We start from the raw sequence: 23,636 nt of genomic DNA, 5'->3' as shown, positions 1-23,636 counted from the left end.
ATCACAATCATATGAAATATTTTCAATATATTTGTGTCTAAAAAGTGTTTAAGTTCAACTGGTAAAAAATTAAAAACAATATCTGCCAAATTTCTCTTTAATACGAGATGCACATCTTCAATATGCTTTTGAATACTGTGCAAAGTTTGAATAATATTGGCTGTATACTTTTTGAGTTAGACTACACAAAGTAGCCACTCGCTAAGCTGGACAGATTGATAGATTGATGGATGGGCAGGGAGTCAATAGATCTGTTTACACAGCTAGAGACACAAGTAATATAAATCAGTGGATTCTACCCACTGTTTTGAATATCTGATGTTAGTTGAATGTAATTTTTTGTGAATGAGACCCATTAAAATGTGATCAGTTGGCAGATGTGCACACAAATTGAAGTATAGATATTGTTGCCATGTACCTCTGATGGTTCATGACAGGAACTGTTAAAAATTAGGTACACTATATTTATTTTCAAGTGTAAAATAATGCTGTAAATGTATCAATTTAAGCAGTTGCTAATTTTCGCAGATTGTGTTAAGTGAACATATTTGCGGGTATCAATTTTTTGCAGACTCAAAAAATGATAAGCCTTATAGTGTTAAAAATCAATTTTGCAGGTACTACCTTTTTATGTTCACCGCGAAAATAGCGATAATTAGTACACCCTTAAAATGAATACTTTTACAGTATCAGAATACACTATCTGATTTAGATCACTAACTTGTGACATAACATTGGAATTACTGAGTTATAAACAAGATAGTATTTGAGTTGAAATGCTAAACACAGTTGTATTCAGTGACAGGGAGAACATTTTTACTGGTAACATTGCAATGTATCAGTTCCAAATTTTTTGAAGCACCATCATTTACGTATTCCTTCCTTGACTTCTTAACATATGGCTTCAACTGTGTTTTACTACTAAATGGTACAATACTATCAGTTGTGTCAGTATAGGCTTCTAAGAAGGGTTGAGGTTCTGAAGCACTGTCCTCTGTTTGCCTGGTAATAGTTTGTGGTTTAGTGAAAATGTTTGATGTTTTTAACTGTCTCATTTCCTTCCTGAAGAAATTCCTGGATAAAAGGAAAAATTCTAAATTTATTCTAACTAAACCATGTAGAACAGCAAAAAATCTTAAATTTATAACACTTAACAACTTGTTTCCTTAAGCTTAAGAATTTTTGGGGGGGAAATTTAGTAAATGTATATGGATGACAATGCTTTTTCTGTGCATTTTTAATTGAAAATGAAAGTATACAATAATCAAAAGCAGAATTTTAACAGTTTTCTACATTGTTAAAAGACTTTGAAGAATGATGAGTCGTATAAATAAATGCTTAAAGAAACATACTGTGATTGTTGACGGCTTCCTTTATTCCACACTCTGCCAAATGAAGGCAGCCATTGAGGAGAAGTGGCATCAGATCTATCATACTTAGCTCCAACTCTTCCTGCTGGAAGCTTCCTAGACTTTTCTCTATCTACTGCAATAAAAAAAATGAATACATTGAAACTGAAACTCTGAATAAACAGGAAAAGTTGTCTTAACAGAATCTTGAAGAAACTTGAAACATATCAATACCAGTGGTCCTTTTCACAAAAAATCGTAAGTGTAAAATTAGTCGTAAGTTATGACATCACAATACTTTGATTTACTATGATGTCATAGCTTACGACTAATTTTACACTTACGATTTTTTGTGAAAAGGACCACTGGTTTATTCTGAAGTGCCTTCATATCGAAGTTATTACATTTTCAATCCAAACCTCCCTTAACCAAACAAATATTTCAGTACAAAAGGCATTGGTTAAGATAGGTTTTTCTTTATTAGGAAGATCATATGTATTAATGTATATATTGAAGAGTCTAAAGAAATTCTACAACCCTATAATACTTCAGGCAGCCTAACATTGAAATAACGCTTCACAGGAAGCAACTTGCCAAATACCAGTCAGAGGCTGCCATCTTTTATGCTTGATTTAGATAATCGACACAATTTTTTAAGTTGATACCCTAAGGATACTAGTGACCAAGTAAGATAATAACCCATAGAGTGGATTCAGAGGAGTAGATTTTTTTAAAAAGTTAACTACTACAGACAACAACGAACGCAGAGTGATGGCAATAACTCACCCAGCCTTAGCCCATGTGAGCTAAAAGGGAGAAATCCAGGCCATCTTATGCTCATTTTTGCAAAATTAAAAAAAAAATAAACAAAATTTTCTATCAAAAAGGATGGTCCTACCTTCCCCCTTGATCTAACCTTGGAATACTCAAGTACTTAATTATTGCACTGTAGTACTAAGTATTGAGTACCAAATTGGTGCTCTATCAAATTATTTCCTCATATTGATTATTTTCTACAAAATAATATATCAGAATAAGTGACTATGTTTGACTCATCTTTTATCTTTAAAACTACCGGTAAACACCAACAAAATCTTCTAGAATCTGTCAGCTACAAATTAGAACAAATCCTAGGCTTGTGCCAGAAATATATAATGGCTACTACAAGTAGTGGTTAACAAAAGTGTGATAAAAGTGTTGACAATTGGAACCCCATTTTTGGTTGTATTCCAAATATCAACAGTTGTGATGTGTAGTTGCCGAGAAAAGTGTGACATTTTTTTGGGGACAGATGGACAGTTATCCCTCCCCTGTGAAGAATATGGGTGTAACTATCTTATGTAGTGAATTAATAATTTCACATTAACTGTACATTTTTTCAATAAACTTGGTCATATGTGGTGTAACAGTTTACTTACAATGTTTACTATAATCTTCCATAGAAGGACCAATTTCACTCCGTTTTGCTTGATCATTATCCCACTGCAGCCATGGTGGAAGAGCATTTGTGTGAATGTTGCCTTCACCTTCATTAAAATTCTAAAAGAAAGATCAGTGCTCAGTTAAGGTAATATATAATGTTTTTGAACGTGTTTGAACAGAATACCAATTAAAAATAAAAAAAATAATTTTTAAACATTTTTTTTTAATATAAATTTACAAAAAGAATATTCATCAGCCATATTCTAAGATTTTTATCATAAAACTTTTCCTGGTATTTTTCTGAAAAAAAAAACTAAAAAAAAATAAATAAATAAAAGTAGATTTTAATGTTACCATTTACAATTTTATAAAACAAGGTCTTTCAGTACTGGTATGCAGATGTCATATAAAAACAACTAAATAATGGTGGATTTCAATGTTACCATTTACAATTTTATAAAACAAGATCTTTCAGTACTGGTATGCAGATGTCATATAAAACACTATTTACTCTTCAAAAATAAATAAATATTTATTGAAAATAAATAAATAAATAAATAATATTTCTACAAAAATTTTAAAACTGACTGAAAAATTTGCACTATTTTAGTGTAACATTTAAAAACTTAGCTAACAGTAGTTATCTAATGTGCTTACCCATACCACCATCTCAATTATATCATTTTACTTTAGAAGCATACCCCTAACACGATATACAACAAGAGGGAACTATTGACTTCAGCTTACTGTGTTATTGAATTATGTGGCGATGCAACAAATTCCAACTTCATTGCATACCAATTAATTGCATATTCCTCTCAAAATCACCTAAAAACTAAAACAAAATAATTCCTATCAATATAAAAAAATTCCAATTATTAGTAAAACAAAAAAAATGATTACCTGAGTTCCAATAAAGGTAAGACCTTCACCATGTGCAGTCAATGTTGCTATTCTTTGTGTTCCAGGGTTTGAAATCATTTGTGACTGTGCAACAGTCTTCTCAATTTCTACTTTCTCTTTATTCCTATCATCGTCTGACTGTAATGAAATGCAAAAGAACATGAAACCATATCTGTCAAATGTCGGTTAATAATTCTCACTTATATAAAATCCTTTATAGTGAATACAATGGTCATGTTCATGTGATAGAGTTGGTTTTAAATTGATTAATGATAATTTCTTACCGAAATAAATTTCCTTTTACCTCTTCACTTTTGATTTATTTGCCTACTGGCATGACAACCTAACCCTCTTTTTCCTTGGCTCAGTATTCCTATATATTTGCAAAGTGCTCACTTGAATTTGTATCTATCCATTATCCATAGAAAAACTAATGTAAACTACTCACAATCCGTCGTAAATTAATCATAACACAATGGTATAAAACAGAAAACCAAACACTGAATGCATTACAAGTTCTTATAATCGGTTATTGATGCCTTACGAATGGTTAAGGAAGGTTTGCAGGCTCTTTACAAATAAAATATTCAATAAAAATTTTTGACATGTCAAATGAATTTCATCTCCTTTAATGAATCGATACGAATACCTGTGAATATCTACGAGTTGTAAAGGTTTATTTACAAAAGCTGACAAGTTAAATATGAATGCTTGCGAATGACTATGAATAGATTATTTGTAAGGATTCATAAAAATGATTCATGTATGTGAAGAGGGTATTAGGTAGTTAACTGGAGAATTGAGATGGAGAATTAAAATTTTTTATTTTTCAATTTTAAGTATTTGAAATTATGCCTACTAGAAAGTTTAAATATTTTTCAGTTGTCCAATTTATTCTCCAAATTGCTATGACATTTTTTTGTTTTTATCCATTATTCAAACAACTCAATGTCATGACTTTTTAAAACAAGTATGAATGTTGTGGATTATATTGTGATGCATTTTTGACATGCTGTAATAAAGAAACTATATCATGCAAAGAAAAAAGCAATAAAATCACAGAACATATATGTTTACATTGTGTAATGAAGAACTGTATTGTATCACATACTGAAGTGTAGACACCATGTAATGAAGTATTTAGACAATGTAGCATTTCCATATTAAATGATAAAGATTTAAGATAAAGTGATGTCAAACCCATCTTAGAGACTTTCAAAGGAAGAACAAAATCATGGTTACATAAGACAGGTGCTCATATGCAGGTAAATTTTCATAGAATGCACTACAAAGAGATGTCATAATTACAGTCTTTTAGACAAGTTAATGCTGAATACAGTGGTGACTAATACAGATTTGAATGTAATGACATATTCATATCAAATCTTTGTACCATATCATAGAAGTTTCTCCTGATAAGGAAGTTATGGAGCTTTCTACTCTACATGTTTCATAGATGACCCATTCTTACGACGGATATAGGTAAAAACAAACCTCTAAAAATGTAGAATGAAACACCGATTTCCTTCTCTGTTCAACTTCAGCAATATATTGTGATTCCTGTTCAAAATAAAATTGTTATCATTAAGGTATTAAACATTTATATATAAAAAGAATGGATATGGTTAATACTGTAAACGTATTAATTTTCGTGGATTCTGTCAAATGAACATGTTTGTTGGTATCAATTTTCACGGTTTTAAAAAATCATTAGCATTATACAGTGCTAAAAATCAATTTCGTGTGTACTATTTTTCACGGTTTTCTGTCAACAGCGAAAATAGCGAAATTAATATGTTTACAGTGTCAAAGAGACAACACCAGGATTAAAAATGTCATCTCAAAGTTTACACACAGTTGAATTGTGATATTAAAACTTCATGCTGCTTACTGTCAATTGAAAGGTGTATCACAGAGCATAAACAAAAGCCACATACCAAGTTTGATCAAAATATATGTTACCTTCTAATCTATAAACCCTTGGGTCAGAAATCCTCGAATCAATTCATAAAATTCCTATAATCAAACCTTACAAAGAATCCTTAAATCCTAAAATCAATTTTTTCCTCAAATTCACTTGTCTATCAATAAATAGCACATTTTCATTTTTTTTTTTTTTGGAAAAGGGGCAAGGGGGTTTATTCAAATAACTCCATAAAAATTGGTACATAAGATGAAAGATTGATTTAAAAGTTTGTTGCCTTGAAGTTTTGTTACAATAAGATATCAATAATAATTGACAGCAATTATTATATCCTTGCACTTATTGCTACCTACTCTCTTCATTTCAGTCTCAACCTTTATATCCTAGTTTCCTGCTATAATGTACATATATCATTCTTGGCTAATATCATGTAAGCTCTAACATCAAAACAATTTCTCTCCTATCACTGACCAACTTCAAAATATGTTTCATGTATTTTTTTCAAATATGTAATGGGTTATTTTAAAATAGTAGCTAACTTAAAACATTACTTTCGATTTAGAAATTTACCTTAGTAAAGTCAAGTAAATTGTTTGACAAAAGAGTAAATTTAAAAGTTGGTTTAAAATGTACTACTCACCTTTTGTAAACTTTGTTTTTTTCTTTCTTCATACTTTCTTATCTTCAATTCAGCAGCTAGTTTAAATCTAGAAAAAGAAACAGTACTTAATTCTGACCTTTATAGTCCAGCAGTGTTTCAGTAAGGAAAAAAGGAGCCACAACACATTACCAAGATATAGGCAGACAGTTACAGGATATATCTTAAATGGCACTAAAAAGAATACTAGTTGATACTAAAAAGTATTCTACTATAGTATTATTGCATAAGGTTTTCCATATTGGCTTAGTTTTAGTCCCAGGATAGCCGATGACCAATATCACAGCCAATATGGAAAACCTTACGCAATTATACCTTTAATGACTAACTAGTTCAATACGTCTTTAACCAGGCCAATATGAGGTATTGGGGGGTGATAAAAGCCATATTGGACAGCTAAATCTTGTTTTGGCGCACTGCTGTATTTTGTATTGTATTGGCAGTTTTGATCATATATAGGCTAATATTCGAATATTCATCCACAAAGATCATTATAATCTCAAATGTGGAAACATGAGCAGGTAAAACATGAATTAACTCTATATCCAGCCTGGATTGTTCTTTTTAAGCTGATTTCCATCTATCTAGCCTTCCCTGCAGATATTTTGTGATTTCAGCAATGAAATCATTAAGGCTGAGGTGAATGTGGTTGGTAAGGGTTTACCTAAATATAATTCAATTGATTGAGTAGCTAATAAATCATAAAGTGATTTAAAAAACATAGACATCATATATTTTATTTTTATGTAAGTAAGCTATAGGCATATTATTGATGGAATAATAAAATGATTCGTTATTACACCCTTCTAGTGAAATACAACTTTTAGAGCACAAAATATAAGAGTTATCTCCCTTCATAAGAAAATTTATGTCATTGCATTGATTTTTCCCTATCACTAAAGAAAAGTTATATGAAACCATTGGTGAATTTAATTTTTATGAAACATCACTCCTTTATTATGATGCTATACAATGTTTAAAAAAAATGGTGCCTCAGGGCATACAGTCCCTTAATCTTTCCGAGCAACAATTTGACTGTTAATGACCACTCATTGACTGATTGCTGAGAAAAAATAACTGATAATTGGTGACAGTTTTGTTATCAAAAATGATGAATTCATAAAAATTTCTAATTTATCATTGCCAAGAAATAAATATAAAATAGTTTTAACTTTACTTTAACCAATCTCATTTTGCATTTAGTTTATAAAAATAAATATAAAACAAAAGTTATTAAAATTCATTTCTGATTTTACATTATTTAGAATATTTCTGTAAAAAAGAAAACAAATCATTCATTCCGTAAAATATTTATAAACTATCAGCAATCATGTGATTTACCCCATTAATGGATCAGATTGACTGATCAATGACTCATTTGTAACTGACAGTTGATCAATAGTTGCACGAATCAGTTCAAGCGCTGTAGCTCTTGGCATTATTTTCTCAATTGAAATTCTTACCATTACAGCTGTATTTTGTCAAAGAACATAATGAGTTAGATAAACATTCATACAATTATCTAATTACTTTCTTACTTTTGAAGATCTTCCAAAGAAAGGAAAAACTGTTTAGAACGTTGCTTTTTTTCATCAATTCTATGGTTTCTCAAAAATCTAAACACTGAAGACCTGTGGCTATTCCTGTAACAATTTACTAAGTACATAATTAATCCATAACATAGTTATAAGGAATAAAAGTATGTATTGAATTACTGAATTATTTGAAATGACGAGCAAACTGATGGAATCTAAATCTATATAACCTTCTTGGTTTCACTGACAAATACTTTAATAGGTACCAACAATAACTTACTCTGCAATGTGTTCTAGTATTCCACCAAATTTTATGGTGCACACATCAAGATCAAGATGTTTTTTAAACACAGCAACACAAAAGTTACACCAGAACTGGGCTTCACTTTCAAAACCAATATCAGTTACATCTGGGTCATCTAAGGACATTTTGGCACTTTTTATCTAAAATAAGATATGCAGGTTAATAAGATTTCACCCTATTCTCACTTTAAACCTTCACCAAGTGGATATTGAAAAAAATTGAGTTTGATATCCAGGACCAGGTAATTCATACCTGCCAACTTTTGTAAAATTCCCATGGGGTTTTTAGGTAAGATAGTGTCAGAATGGACAATTCATGACATATCAGGAAAATAATGGGTTTTTCTGTATTAATATATGGACGTCATCTCTATACTATCAACATCTCTTTTCCATTAAGGAGCTTGTTTTTATAACAATATATGTGCATGTGATATAATTCATAGAATCATTTACATGTAAAGCTCCTTTTAGTGGTGATTTCCACAAAACCTAGTTGAAATAATTTTTAAGTTTAAATACTCTCAAAACAACTGAAAAACATATAATTTCAAATATTACCAAATTACTGTGTGAACAACTTCCTATGTTTGTATATTTAAAGTCATTTCTATGAGGAATGAGGATATAGCAATGTTAGAATGGTAAGAAGGCTATTTTCTGAAAAGGTCATGTTTAACTTGTTCAAAATAAATTTGATTTATTAAATGGCTAAACCTTGGCAAGTTATTCTTCTGGTTTATTGCATATCATGAAGTGAATATTTTAGGAAACGTAACAAATACTCAAGATTTCTACCACTAAAATTTCCAAAATCATTACTGATTTATAGGAATAGTATTTCCTATAACTATTGCAAATACACCTTTTGGCAAATAAGGGGAAGTAACTGACTTCTTTAATACCCAAACATTCTTTACATGCATGGTTCTACACAATTTGGACCTGTGAAATTGTCAGTGTATGTCAAACTATTTGTGCCATAGAAAGGTGATAGATCCAATTGGAATCTAATCATAATCAGATATCCTTGATCAGCTGATTGCTTCTTGATGAGGTCAAATAAAATTATACCTCCATTTCCTGTTACCAGACCGACACATGCCTAGGCCCTACTTCTGGGTGCCATATTGCAAGGTGCTCATTCCAATGTTCTTTTTATAGTAAAATATTTACAATTTAAAACATTTTATACAGTTTCTTTACCCTAACACAGGGGAAGGTGACTAAATTGAAGAAAAACAAATGACCTACCTGATGAGAAAATCCAACAATCTTGGAAATCCTTTGTAAAAGCAATTTAAATGAACTTAACATTTGGTTTTCAGCATTTTGAATGAGTACATCCGGTTCATAACATTGCGGATTTTAATTTGCAAAACAAAACTATCAAATTAGCAAATGAATTGCCATTACTAAATTTAGGTTGATTTATCAAAAATATATATTATTCCATAAATAAGTGACCTAGTTCAAAATGGCTGGTCACTCTGATAACTGTCTTCATTTAAACTATTTTTTAGGTATTTCACAAAAATTTAGGATTTTTATCGCTTGATTCCTGGAAAGTCAAACTTCTTTTATGTACATGTAAATAACAATCTCTAGCATTGCTGGAGTAGAACTACTGACCCATTCTTTTTCCGACATGTAACAAGAGACAGAGGTATAATTTTATTTGGCCTGATCATTTACCTATTATCAAACTTTCCCTAACCTGCTTACAACTTTATTTTCAGATTTATGGCTCTTCTAATCATTGAAATGATGCTTTAACACAATTTGGAGGTTTGAATTTGGGGTTTTCTGTATCGTTTTTACAAAATTAGGACTTGGATCAAATCTGACCTTAAAATTTGTGTTAGTGGGACAAGAGGTCAAATCGGGTAACATACATTTAAATCATGTAAAGTAGCAGATATGGTAATTGACAAAATAAAATACAAAACTGTATTGTGATGCATGACTACTCTAAAGAGTTTGCCAGTGAGCTTTATCAATTCTGATCATTGATATAAATTGATAGTAAAGGAGAAGAAGGTTCAGAGGATTGATTGATTGATTGATTGGGTTTAATGCCAGAGCAGCAATATTTCAACTGTATCCTGGTAATGAACATGATAAGGATTATAAAATGAACATGAAATGATGATGCAGTAAAAAATGGGATAGGACACAAGGACAATAGGATTGACAGGTTTAGATTGCCCCGTACAGGTCCAGGTGTTAAAAGAATAGGCCTGCAGCATCTCTAAGGCGACTAAATAGTGCTCAGAACCCTAACCGGGGTGTGTGCCCCAGGTGGTGGAATGGGGTACTCCTGGCATGTTACATGTTGGGGTTGTCAGGCTATAATACGGAAAACCTGACTGCAAACCATAGTGGTGCACAGTGTTGGGAAAGATGCCATGTTCCTCGCACGTTAAAGAACCTTACTGTGGTATTCTCCCGGAGTAGGAACCGTAGGGCTCCGCCACAGGAGGCTAAATTGCCCGACCCTACCCACCTCTCCCTATTTCCAGTGGCAATCAAAATTTGTCGAACCCATTGTCCTTGTGTCCCATCATCATTTCATGTTCATTTTATCATCAATTTCATGTTCATTATCTGAATATAGCTGAAATATTGCTGCTCGGACGTTAAACCCCAACAAACAAGTAAAACAAAAGCCACTAGAAGTAGGGAGAGGTTGGTAGGATCAGGCAATTTAGCCACCTGTGATAGAGCGCAAATGTTCCTACTCCGAAAGAATACCACTGCAGGGTATTTAAACATGCAAGTAATGTGGCATCTTGTCCAATACATTGCATCACTATGGTTTGCAGTCAGGTTTTCTGTATTATGGCCTGACGACCCCAGCATGTAGCATGCCAGGGGTACCCCATCCCACCACCTGGAGCACACTGCCCAGTAGTTACTCAGTTGGCAGAGATCCCTACCGACAGTTCTGAGAAATATTTAGTCACCTTTTCTGACAAGCTTAGTGCTAATGCAGGCCTAGTCTTTTAACATCCGGATCCATACAGGGGGCCGATTCAGAGGAAATAAGGACATGCAAACTACATGTACATGTACCTCCCTAGTAGGTTCTTAGGTATGTTCAATTAAAGCAAATTTGTAATAATTAGATAAGAGGTAACATTTGTTTCTGTTGATACTGCAACAAACATTGGAACAAGTGATACAAACAGCTTGAGAGGCGTTTTGACGCCATAATTTTTACCTCTAGCTATTTGAAATTAAAATTCGTGAAATAGATGCCATCATGAAACTGCATACATGCACTTTAGTCCACATTTTTTTTCATTATGAGCAAGAGGAGGTCCGCAGGGTCAGAGGAAATTCGGACTAGAGCAAGAACTAAGTAAATACTCCCTGTTTTGAGATAGGTCTCATACACATGCCTTTAGAGTGAACTTCTGTAGTATTCGATCTATTACATGCTGGTGCTTCTTGGTGTAAATATGACTGCTCCCTTGTTTATGACTTGTTTTACAAAAGGAGCAAAATTGAAATTGCTGTGAAAAATCCATTTTTGTGTATTATAATACGGAGGAAACTGGGGTATTATAGTGTGGGGGAAAGAAACGAAGATGTACGTTATTCACAGGCTTGTCGCTAGTCGGAATGGAAATAAAGACCAAAGAAGATCAAAGAAGACCAAACCTCCCGGGTCAAACCTAAGGCAAATTCAGGACTGTGCACAAGGCGCACATCTTTTTACTTGGAAGGGGGTTGTTATAAATGTATATAAAAATACAAATATTTATTTTTTTTATCTTGTTGATGAGAACTTGTCTGGATGCAAAAGTAATCAAGGGAACCAAGGTTACAGCGGTAATCAAACGAATGTAATCCATGGACAAATACCAGACATGGAAAACAGACAAACACAACAAAGAACATAAAGTAACTAAAATCATACATACAAAGTAACAAAAGCAAATGAGCAACTCGGACTCCACTAAAAACTGGGAGCGTGGACCAGGTGCACCGGTAGGGTAAGCGTCCACTGCTTTTCTAGAAACACCCACCGACTTGCTTATAAAAAGTCAAGTCCGGGGTAGACAAACGAGGAAAGGAAAACTATGACCCGTTGAATAAATCAATTTTCATGGTGCAGATGGATACACCATAACGATCCACGAGTTCATGATGACGACCATAAAACTTCTGTAGTGATGACTTCAATCTTGTAGCAAAATAACCGTTCCAGAAGCCTATTTGTTAGATTTCTAGCGCGATACAAAAAGTCTGCGTAGTTTCGGCAAGCTCTGGCATAACGTATGAGTTGTGATATGAACACTCTATACGCAGGTGCTGAAAAGATGTTGCCACAGATGAAAGGAAAGTTGACAATTTTGAATGAAAAGTCATCACGTTTGTCGTAAAGTTTGGTCAATAGTTTTCCTTTACCATCGATTTCTAAGTGTATGTCAAGATATGAGGCTAACTTCACAGTGTCTGTAGATCCTTTATCTCAAGTTCTTTGGGGTAGATGCGATGTATCAAATCCCCGAAATTAGGATTGTTTAAAGATAATACGTCATCTATATAGCGGAAACTGAGATTAAAGGATCAAGCCAAACGATATTCTTTCTTTCGGATCAGATCAGCTATAAAGTCAGCCTCATAAGAGTGAAGGAATAGGCCAGCAAGTAAAGTAGCACAATTTGTTCCCATTCGAATGCTGACCGTTTGTTGAAAAACACGTCCACCAAACTGGACAAATAAGTTGTCGATTAAAAATTTCAGCATTTTGTAAACATCTTCTTCCTTTTTTTTGGAAGATGATTTGGAATTATTTCTTACAAAGTATGAGGAACCTCTACAAAGAACTACATATTTGTATCTAGGTGTACCATCTTTTTTGAAAAAAACAACGATGTATAATGTTTTTGGGTCGGGATTTAAACTGAGTATGGGGAATAGAAGTATACAGTGTTGAAAAATCATAGATTTTAATGCTATCACATTCAGATAATAGTCTTGAACTGATTATCTCCAAAAGATCTTTCGAATTTTTCAGGATCCACATTGAATTAATACCACAACGGGAGTAACAAGTGTTGTGGAAGGACTGCAGACCCTCCTTGGCAGTTGTGAGTATAGAAGTTAAAAGTTTTGAAAGAGGTTTGGTGGTACTTTTTGCAGAACCAGCTATGAAACTTTGTTTGTATGGATTCTTGTGGAGTTTAGGAATCCAGTACATAGACGGTAAATCACAATCATTGTCCTTGGTAGAGATACCAAAAGAGGATAGCACAGATTTATGGTTTTCCACAATCTCTTCTTTGGAGAGTGTAGTAGCAGTATAGGTCTTATCACTGCTCTTATTTTCTACGTCTACCTCTGATAGTAAACATTGGATGTAATACGTTTTGCAGACAAAAACAGTGTTGTTTTAGGCTTTGTCTGCTGGGTACGACAACATATTTGTCATGTATAGTAGACAATGTTTTTGCTACACAGGTGTCTTTGAAAACAGATGTAGCCTACTACTTAACACTTTCATTCGTTTCAAAATTAAAGATCTCACGGCCTATAACCACTCTGACAGAGAATCAATGTCTTCTTGTTCTCGTTTTATCCATTTTCTTGCATAGTCCTCCACGGCATCCATAAGAACTTTAAAGTTATAATTCCAATTTATGGAGCATGGTTCACGGTATCTGGGACCTTTAGCAAGAATATTACGCAAAGATTCGTTTTCGATGATGGTTAAAACTCCCGTAACGACGTGACCAGAAGGACCATATTTGGAGAGTTTTTGCAAGAACAGTCAGGTGGTTTAGCCTTGAAGTTCTCAATCTCGAAGTTCTGCAGTAGCCTTTTATAATTGATAATTTTGGATGCAATGGGTGAAGTATAGGAATATGAAATAATTGGTATGAACTTGCCTTTGAAATATAGGGGAATTTTGTTGGAAACGTTTTTGTGATGGAGAATGTTAGCCAAATTAATTGCATCTATACCTTAGTTGACAAACGGTAGTGGAAGAAATTATCGTTTTTCTTCATCTTGAATTTTCACACAAACTGGTTTAAGAGTCTGTGGAAACCAATATCCAAAATGAAACCAACATCCAAAATGATGAGCAGTTTGTATAATGATGAGGTGGGGTCAGAAACAGGAGTGTCAAGACTTGTTTTGTAAAGGGAGTGTAGTAGAGTGAGAGGTATAGAATAAAGTTTGGTTCTAATGTGATGAAGTCCAAGAGGTTTTTGTATGAAAGGAAGGAGATCATCTATGGAAACATCGTGTAACTTAGGTGACGTGTAGTGGCGATGGCCATTACTCCTTTCCCGTCTTGGATTTTTGTCAATTAAATTCATCACATTTATGCTATTGTTATATTGGCTTGAAAGGTTTCCTATACTTTTGATGTTGTCATTGCATCCGTTAAGTATTGCAGTACCTAGTCTGCGTATCCAGTACTCCTCTTCTTCCCTACGATAGTTTTCACTTAGAACGGTACTATTCGTAGGATGGTAATTTTTTTTTTTAAATACGAACATTCATAGAAAGGATTGAATGATCTTGTTGATTAAAATGTTGATAAATTGTCGGGATTTTGGTGTTATTAATTCCCGAACGATGACCGCTCATTCTTTTGTTTAATCGTTCTTGTGTTTCTTCGACATATACTCAAGCACACAATTTACATTCTAATCCATATATTAAGTTTGTTGATTTGCAACTTCAGTCATCGTGACTTCTTGTATGGAAGGTTTTGTTTGTAAGGGAACTGGAGAAGTAAAGGTCGGTTATAAGAATGTTGCATGTTTTGCAATTTTTAATACCACATTTTGCATTTTGATATGGTACAATGTGGTTCGCAGGCGCGGATCCAAGGACTGGCGTGCCGGGCGTACGCCCCCTCTAAATCGGTAAGAAAAAAAATTTTTTACCACAAGTTTCACCCCATAATATTTTTTGCCTTGCTTTGCATGGCATTTAATTCGATTAACGCCCCCTAAACTCAAATCCTGCAACCACCCCTGGTTCGTCATCGCTGTAGTCAAATATATCATTTAAAGTGATGGAACATGGTTTGATAATTTTGAAATAGTCAAGAGTTTTTGTACTGGAACAGATGGTCTGCAGACTGAACGTGTGATTGAGTACTTTTTGTTGAATTGGTCGGGGCACTGCACTTCATCTTCAATATATGAAGTATTAATGCGGTTACGGAATATTTTGGTAGCGTCCACCCCCCCCCCCTAAGTTGCAAGAGAGTGAGCACTAATCCTTGATTTACAAATTATGGATCTGTCGGATTTAAATTTGTATACATTGATGTAAGCAGGTGTGCAATTTGATTTGTATAAACTTTTATAAAAGCAGAATTTGTTATTTTCTCTTAAGCAGCTATTTTGATTTAGGATAGCTTGATCAAGTATTCTTTGTTTTATATTTGATATATTTCATTTGATGTCATGGGTATTTAATATGAGGAAGCTAAATCCCAATTCTTTTATCCATTGCCGGATTGTTGAGGCGCATTTGTTATTTTGGAGAATATTATTATACATCTTATTAACAAATGCGTTTTTTGAATTACATTTGTGTTCCCAAAATTTGATTACTAGTATCATTACTTTTGTTTTTAAAGGGCGTCTATTAAGTTCTACAAGGCATGCGATGTTGCTTTGCCGTGTAGTCCTAAAATTTCTTTGATAAACTTAATGTGTAAATGTACAAATGGGTCTGTATCTTTAAAGTTACAAATAATTCCCCATACTTCATATCCATACATAATAATGGGGTTGATTAAAGTATCAAATAGTTTTTCTAAGAGGGAACAAGGATTATCTAATCCTATTGATTTCTTTATCTTAAACCATTCTTATATACAAACGTCTCATGATGTGACGACTCTACTCGCTACACTACTCCATCAGATCAAATTGATACAGAGAAGATAAAGTAAGCATAGAAAGGTATAAAAAATCCAAACAATATTAGAACTGTCATATTTACGAAGCAAATTTTTTGGTCGTTCCCTCTGCGGGATTCCAACTCGTACTTCTGTGACATGTATGGCAACAATTAATCTTGGGTTGTCTACGGAGAAGAGCATGCGCAAGGGGAAGGTGGTGTAATCTTATCGAGCACATCGAAAATTGGGATGAATGTGTATTATAATGCATTAAACTCCAAATTGGCTTCACCTGGATGAAACCTACTGCCTATCTACCTCAAATTGCTTGAAAACTATTTGTCTTGATAGAATTTACTTGAGAAATTGTAGTTTTACTCGAAGTCCGTACATTGTTTATATATATAGCCAAGATGGTGACCCTAGAAGTTGAACATTTTGTTGATGGTCTTGACGAAAACTCGTCTCAGGTATCAGACGTGAACGAAGATAACGCATAGAAGGGTATGAAAATTCCCAACGATGTTAGAACTGTCAAATTTGCGAAGCAAATATTTTTGTCATTCCCTCCGCTGGACTCGAACTGTGAAAGACGGTTAAAATTTAGGACTTTTAACGAAAACCATATTTCTACAGTCAAGTTGGCCAAGCGGTCTAGTAGACTTTGTGCAGGCGGTGTTGCCATACATGTTACAGCGGTACGAGTTCGAGTCCCGCGGAGGGAACGACTGACAGTTCTAACATCGCTGGGAATTTTTCAGATCCTTCTATATCTATATAAATATAATTAAATAATAAATAGTGTAATTGGAAAACACAAAAAGTCACATTTTTATATAAAAATATACAAATATTTTTTTCGGAAAATTTGTAATGTACGATTTTATAAAGAGATTGATAAAGGAATCATTTATAGCCCAAAATGACCGCAACACCAATGCCTACAATCGATTGTTTCGATATTTATGTTTTGATACTGTAAAAGAGTTTTAGATAAAAAAAATTTTTGGTGAAATTCTTCCAACTCCTTCAACCACGCAGCCAGGAATATTTTCTGGGTCAAAATAGTGGAATAGCTGGAACATTGCCTCGAGGGTTGAAAACGCGTTATACTGTATTTAGTCGCAGTTTGTCTTATCGCATCTGCTTTAGAATATTTTTTTAAGTCGAGCAATATATTTACGGTCCTTGAAGTTGGTTCAAGCGACACATACGTCTCGTGCATAAGGGGATTACCAAACAATACTAGTAGAATACACAGTACCAACCGAATGCTTCCTATTTGTATACAAATAGCGAAGAGAGCTTATGCCGAATTGAGTCAGGCTCATTATGTGTAGCCAGGCTCACATCCGGGAAGTTTTATATTGCCTATATGGATGAACATGGAGGAAACTCGAAACAAATAGCCCGGCTCAACGTATTAATATACATGCGTACCGAAAGTTGAAATGCATCATTATATCCCGTTATATCTCATGTAAGGTAAGTTTTATATACACAGTCATTTTTTTTTTAATTTGGTATCGATAACTTTCTAAGGTAAATTGTATCTATATTTTAATAGTATCAAATTTATTCCGTTCCTTATTTCAAGTTTCGTACTTTTAAATGGCTAAAGAGTAAAATTTTAGAATTTAAGTTGCAAGCCGTATAATAGTTGGGGATAATTTATCAATTTTAGGAAGTAAAACTATTTTGCAGTAAATATGTATATTCTTTGTTGGTTTTAATGAACGTTAAAAATAACTTTAAAAAAATAACACAATGATGCATCTAACGATATAGCGAAAACATGGAGATAGATATGAAGGGAAACAATTTTAAGTGCGAGCAGTGTTAAAAGTTGTTAAAATCTCAACCAAATTTGGATAAAAAGTAATCAAGGGAACCAAGATTCTGGCGGAAATCAAAGAAATGTAATCCAGGGACTGAGAACAGGCATGGAAAACGGACAAACACAACAAAGAACATAAAATAACCAAAATAATACACGTAATAGAAGTGAATGAGCAAGCAACTCGACTCCACTAAAAATTGGGAGCATGGACCAGGTGTACCGGTAGGGTAAGCGTCCTCTGCTTTTCTAGAAACACCCACCGAGTTGCTCATAAAAAGTCAACTCCGGGGTGGACGAAAGAGGAGGAAAATTATGACACGTAGAACAAATCAGTTTTCATGGTGCAGATGGATACACCGTAACGGTCCACGAGTTCGTGATGATGACAATAAAACTTCTGTAGTGATGACTTCAATCTTTTAGCAATATAACCCTGTTCCAGATGCCTAATTGTAAGAAGTCTAGCGCGATACAAAAAAGTCTGCGTAGTTACGGCAAGTTCTGGCATAACGAACATGAGTTGTGATATGTAAACTCTACACGCAGGTACTGAAGGAATGTTGCCATAGATGAAAGGAAAGTTGACAATACGGAATGAAAAGTCATTGCGTTTGTCGTATAGCTTAGTCAGTAGTTTTCCTTTACCATCGATTTGTAAGTGTAGGTCAAGATATGAGGCTGACTTCACAGTGTCTGTAGTAACCTTTATCTCAAGTTCTTTGGGGTAGATGCGATGTATCAAATCCCCGAAACTAGAATTGTTTAATGCTATAGCGGAAACTGAGATAAAAGGATTTAGCTAAACGATATTCCTTCTTTTGGATCAGATCAGCTATAAATTCAGCCTCATAAGAGTGAAGGATAGGTCAACAAGTATAGGAGCACAATTTTTTCCCATTGGAATGATGATCGTTTGTTGAAAAACACGTCCACCAAACTGGACAAATAAGTTGTCGATAAAAAAATTCCGGCATTTTGAAAACATCTTCGGTATATTTGGAAGATGATTTGGAATTTTTTATGAGAAATCTGTACCACGAACAATATATTTGTATCTAGATGTACCGTCTTTTTTTTTTTGGAGTAACAACGATGTATAATGTTTTTGAGTCGGGATTTTAACTGAGTATGGGGAATCGAAGTATAAAGAACTGAAAAATCATAGTTTTTAATGCTATTGTATTCTGATAATAATCTTGAATTGAGGGTTTCCAGAAGACCTTTCGAATCCAAATTGAATTAATACCACTACGGGAGTAACATGTGTCTTGGTAAAACTGGAGACCCCTTTTGACAGCTGTGAGTATTGAAGTTAGAAGTTTTGAAAGAGATTTGGTGGTACAATTTGCAGATCCAGCTATGTAGCGTTGTTTGTATGGATTCTTGTGGAATTTAGGGATCTAGTACATAGATGGTAGATCACAATCATTGTCTTTGGTAGAGAGACCATAAAACACAATCATTCTCTTCCAAGAGTTAAGTGCGCAATTTGTGAAGATTTGTTTACTCGACGTTCTCATTCTTCATAAGTGTTCAAGACGCATATAGTAACTATTTATCAAGTCCCTCAAGTAGCAGTGTAAAACTCGACAAGTCGCAGTCGTCTTCAACTTTTAAATCCTGTTCAGATGTGCTTAGAATACTGATGTGGTAGATTCTAAAATAATACCTTATTTATAAGCTTTTCTTTACTGGTTTATACAATGATTATTATTACAAGTGCATGTACGTGTAGATCTTTTTTGTAAACATGGTGATGTTATGAATGTTATACATGTATTTTTTTTTCAAAGGTACAGTAAATTTCTCAGGCGTGAATCCCTTACCTCTCGATGTATTAAGTGGAATAGAAGTGTTAAAAACAGGACAATGTCGTCAAAATCTTCGATAATTTAGATAACAAAATTATGAAGCCTGACGCTACTTATACATACACATTTCATTTGAAATGCATCAGCTCATTCAATGCCCCTGAAATGAAATTTAATCAGTATGGAGATCAAGGATATCTTTGAGATAAACAGAAATGTTTTCATGTTTCATTTTATTGACCATGGATTGGATAATTTACTTTATTCATTTAGTGTGCGTTCAAACGAACTTTTACCAATAGACAATTAGGAAATAAATCTAGGAAAGGAGTTGGATGTATAGGTGAAATGCCTATACCAAATCTTGAAGTGTTACTTTATATTGCAGTTGATGATGGTTTTTTTCTTGTAACAATCAATGAGCATGAAGATGTAGGTGCTGTATTAGCATTGATGAGTAATGCAAAGAAGTATACAGACTTTTCAAGATGTGTACAAGGATGCCAAGTCTGAAAAACTTCAACATAGGATTGTAAGGGACATTCTAAGGAACATTCAAGTGAAGTTCAGTTACAATCCAACCAGTAAATTCAGCGAAGAAGTATTCAAAGTTGGGAATGTAAAAAAAACTCAAACATCTGTCAACGGATCGTTCGGACAAATTCGACATAGGTCCGTCTTACCATGCTGAACAACTTCAAACCCTACCAGAATTTAGCTAAACCCAACAGTTTTTGAGTTGTATGCAAAATTCTGCAATTTGACCTCAGTCTATATTCTACATATATTTTAGTAAAGGTTGCCATACCTTTGTCATATTAAAACACATTTAGATTGTTAAATATACACAAAAGAATATTAAAGCAAAATTTGGTTACAATCAGTCTAGTAGACCCTAGTTTCAGAAGAGACAGTATGGCTAGCAGCTAATGCCTGGAACGTAGTCCCGGGAACCAGGATAGCTGCAGCATGTATAGAATGAATTTCGAACGTCAGACGCTGTTTCGGAGCTTGACAACGGAGGCCAACAACGACGGACGACGGACACATACTGAAGAAAATATCTCGCGTGGCCCTTCTGGCCATATGAGCTGAAAAAATCACTTTAATATCTCAAGGGAATTTTAAAAAAAAGTACCGGAAAACACACTAGTTGTCATGGAATGACAGACAGATTGAATGACTGAATGATGGAAAACGGGAAAACTGTATGCCTCGACCACTTCGTCGAGGGGCATAACTGAACTAGATGTGTCGGTACGACACTATGCCTCCTCCTGAAGAACATAAGTAACTCATAAAAAATCAACAAAGCAGAACAGAACTCAATCTCTGTATGTAACAAAAACCTACATACCAAACATCGGATCAATATTTCAAGGCATATAGAAAAAAGTGAGTGGAAACAAAAATGAACCAGGAATTTTTGTAAGGAAAAAAAATCAGTCAAATTGAAATTGAAAAGAAATGTTTTTAGGGCAATGATTTCTTTAAATCCCTTTAACCTGACAATAATAATTTAAAAAAAAACGTACTTCACCAGAATAGTACAACTAGAGACGTATACATGTATCAATATTAAATCAAAACATTCGATGCACTGAAACTTTTTTGCACGAGAATGGAAATTTGAAGTTAAAACAACAGTCAACGAAATCATCAGTATTTATGGTATGCTCTAAGACACAATTAAAATCAAACAATCTATACGACGGTACATAGAGGACACCAGTTGTTATTGAAAAATACATGTCACCAACATAAATCATATGTCATATGCACGATGTGAAAAATTATTACGTTAGCATAAGTTATACCATAGACGAATGAAATATAAGAAAAGCATGAAACAATAACTCTTTTTAACAGATACCTGCAGAAAACACCAAACTAAAAGGAGTGGAAACCTATATAAGAACCCAATACGATAACCGTCTCGAGAGAATTAATCTGACATTAATTATAAATGGAGATAAATGAAAACATGTCAAAAGTCATACACAAAATAAAAAAATGACAACAGCCACATGTTAAATATTTAAAATGAATATGAAATGTCTGCATTGGTGTAGAGGTGGCAAGAAACTGACAACCTGTACTTGTCACGTGACCTTTTACTGTTGGGTCTACTCGATCACTGAATACAAAAATTTCCCTCTATACGCTATAACGCGGGGAATTATAAATTATAATACGATGATGTATGAAAATTATGATTTAAATTATCTTTCAGTTTAAAAAAATATTTTAGGAATACACGTCCCAGTACATGTTCATCTTACATTGGTTCGAAGTTGATAACCAAATATCAGAAATACCGAAAGACGACTCAAAACAAATTCGCTATCGAATTAAGAAGAAAAATGAATTTCTCTAAGAAAGTAAGAAATATTTCGTATATTTATATAAACAGTCAAACTTGTAAATTGTAAATCAATAAATAAATAAGGAAACTGTAAGCACATTCGGACAAACGGTTCTTCAGACAGTTATTTTGTTGAGGAGTAATCAAGGGAACCAAGCTCCTTGTGGAAAACAAAAGAATGTAATCCAGGGGCAAATACCAGACATGGAAAACAGACACGCGACAAAGAACATAAAATAACCAAAATAATATATACAAAATAACAAAAGTAAATGAGCAATTCGGACTCCACTAAAAAGTAAGAGCATGGTCCAGATGCACGGGTAGGATAAGCGACGTTGTTTCTTACAGGGGCGGATTCATATACTTTGAAAAGAAGGGCTGCCAGCCAGGTTCGCCAGAAAAAGGGGGAGGCTAGGCCATTATTCACCATTTTTTGTCAATATTACACATGGAAATTTTGACAAATTTTCAAAAAATTCCTTATGACGTTACGTTATTATAATTCAAATTCAAATTATTTATTGGTATAAAATCCAAATAATAGGATTGATTGCAACCAGTTACATTACAGGGCAAGTACAAAATTAACACAAACAGAAAAAAATAATAATAAAGACTTGTAACTGCATAATGAGACGGCAGATTTCAGCTTCCACTTTCTATTTAAAGAAGATTTGTATTTTTGTATAAAATGTAATTATTTTGCTATATGCAGAAACCTGTAAATACAACGTGTAATGCACGTGTGGACCATCAAACGGACGGACAAACAGATCTACTAAAAGTACTACATACATCAAAACTCTTTTTAAATACATCTAGTATTCATATAAACGTTTACTATGTTATTTATTATGGCAAGCCAAAGTGGACAAAAACCAATATTTAGTAATATTAGAAAATAGTTTTTTTTAATATTACAAAATCATTCTTTTTTAATAATAGAAAATATTTTTTTAATATAAGAAAATATTTTTTAATATTAGAAAATATAAATTTGTAAAATTGGAAAATGAATTTGTAATATAAAAAATCACTTTGCAATATTTCAAAATCAGTCATATTTTTTAATATTACAAAAAATGAATACAACAAGTGCATTTTCTAATATTAGATAGATCGATTGATTAATTGTTGGGGTTTAACGCCCGAGTAGCAATATTTCAACTATATTTAGGCGATGAATATGAAATGGATGATAAAATGAACATGAAATGAAATGAAAAATGGGATGTGACACAAGGATAATGGGGTCGACAAATTTTGATTGCCACTGGAAAAAGGGAGAGGTGGGTAGGATCGGGCAATTTAGCCTCCTGTGGCGGAGCCCTATGGTTCCTACTCCGGTAGAATACCACAGCAGGGTTCATTAACGTGCGAGGAATGTGGCATCTTTCCCAACACGTTGCACCACTATGGTTTGCGGTCAGGTTTTCCGTATTATGACCTGACGACCCCAGCATGTAACATGCCAGGGTTACCCTATTCAACCACCTAGGGCACACAACCCAGTTGCTCTGTGGTCAAAGCGCCCTAGCCCCCGGCCAGGGTTCTGAGCACTATTTAGTCGCCTTTTACGACAAGCTTAGCGCTGCTGCGGGTCTATTCTTTTGACTCCCGGGGCAGCACGAGGCTCTAATA

General features: G+C 33.8%; 1 protein-coding gene across 2 annotated transcripts; it reads right to left on the bottom strand.

The window, feature by feature from the left end:
- Nucleotides 1-450: 450 nt before the first annotated feature.
- LOC148616505 (centrosomal AT-AC splicing factor-like) lies at nt 451-11,692 on the bottom strand. 2 transcript variants are annotated; one of them, XM_088583607.1, is made up of 9 exons: nt 11,499-11,692; nt 8,072-8,235; nt 7,795-7,899; nt 6,239-6,305; nt 5,169-5,234; nt 3,675-3,812; nt 2,768-2,888; nt 1,353-1,485; nt 451-1,074 (listed from the first exon to the last, which is right to left on the bottom strand). In XM_088583607.1, the coding sequence occupies exons 1-9, from the start codon at nt 11,625-11,627 to the stop codon at nt 780-782; spliced, it is 1,218 nt and encodes a 405-aa protein (XP_088439733.1). In that variant the 5' UTR covers nt 11,628-11,692; the 3' UTR covers nt 451-779. The 2 variants fall into 2 exon arrangements, with proteins under 2 accessions (XP_088439733.1, XP_088439734.1); XM_088583608.1 differs by lacking the exon at nt 7,795-7,899 and having other exon boundaries at nt 591-1,074.
- Nucleotides 11,693-23,636: the final 11,944 nt, after the last annotated feature.

Source organism: Perna viridis, chromosome 5 (assembly GCF_037379345.1).
Source record: "Perna viridis isolate PV_CMFRI_1.1 ecotype Kerala chromosome 5, ASM3737934v1, whole genome shotgun sequence".
NCBI lineage: Eukaryota > Metazoa > Mollusca > Bivalvia > Mytilida > Mytilidae > Perna > Perna viridis.
Note: the sequence above shows the minus strand (reverse complement) of the source record. Positions and strands in the feature narration are given on the sequence as shown.

Excerpts from the sequence above, each read along its gene's own strand:
- LOC148616505 (XM_088583607.1), bottom strand. The coding sequence starts at position 11,627 with ATGGATTTTTCACAGCAATTTCAATTTTGCTCCTTTTGTAAAACAAGT. Across the intron at positions 7,900-8,071 it reads ATACTAGAACACATTGCAGA|GAATAGCCACAGGTCTTCAG; the intron begins GTAAGTTATTGT and ends AAATTGTTACAG. Across the intron at positions 1,075-1,352 it reads GGAAGCCGTCAACAATCACA|GAATTTCTTCAGGAAGGAAA; the intron begins GTATGTTTCTTT and ends CCTTTTATCCAG.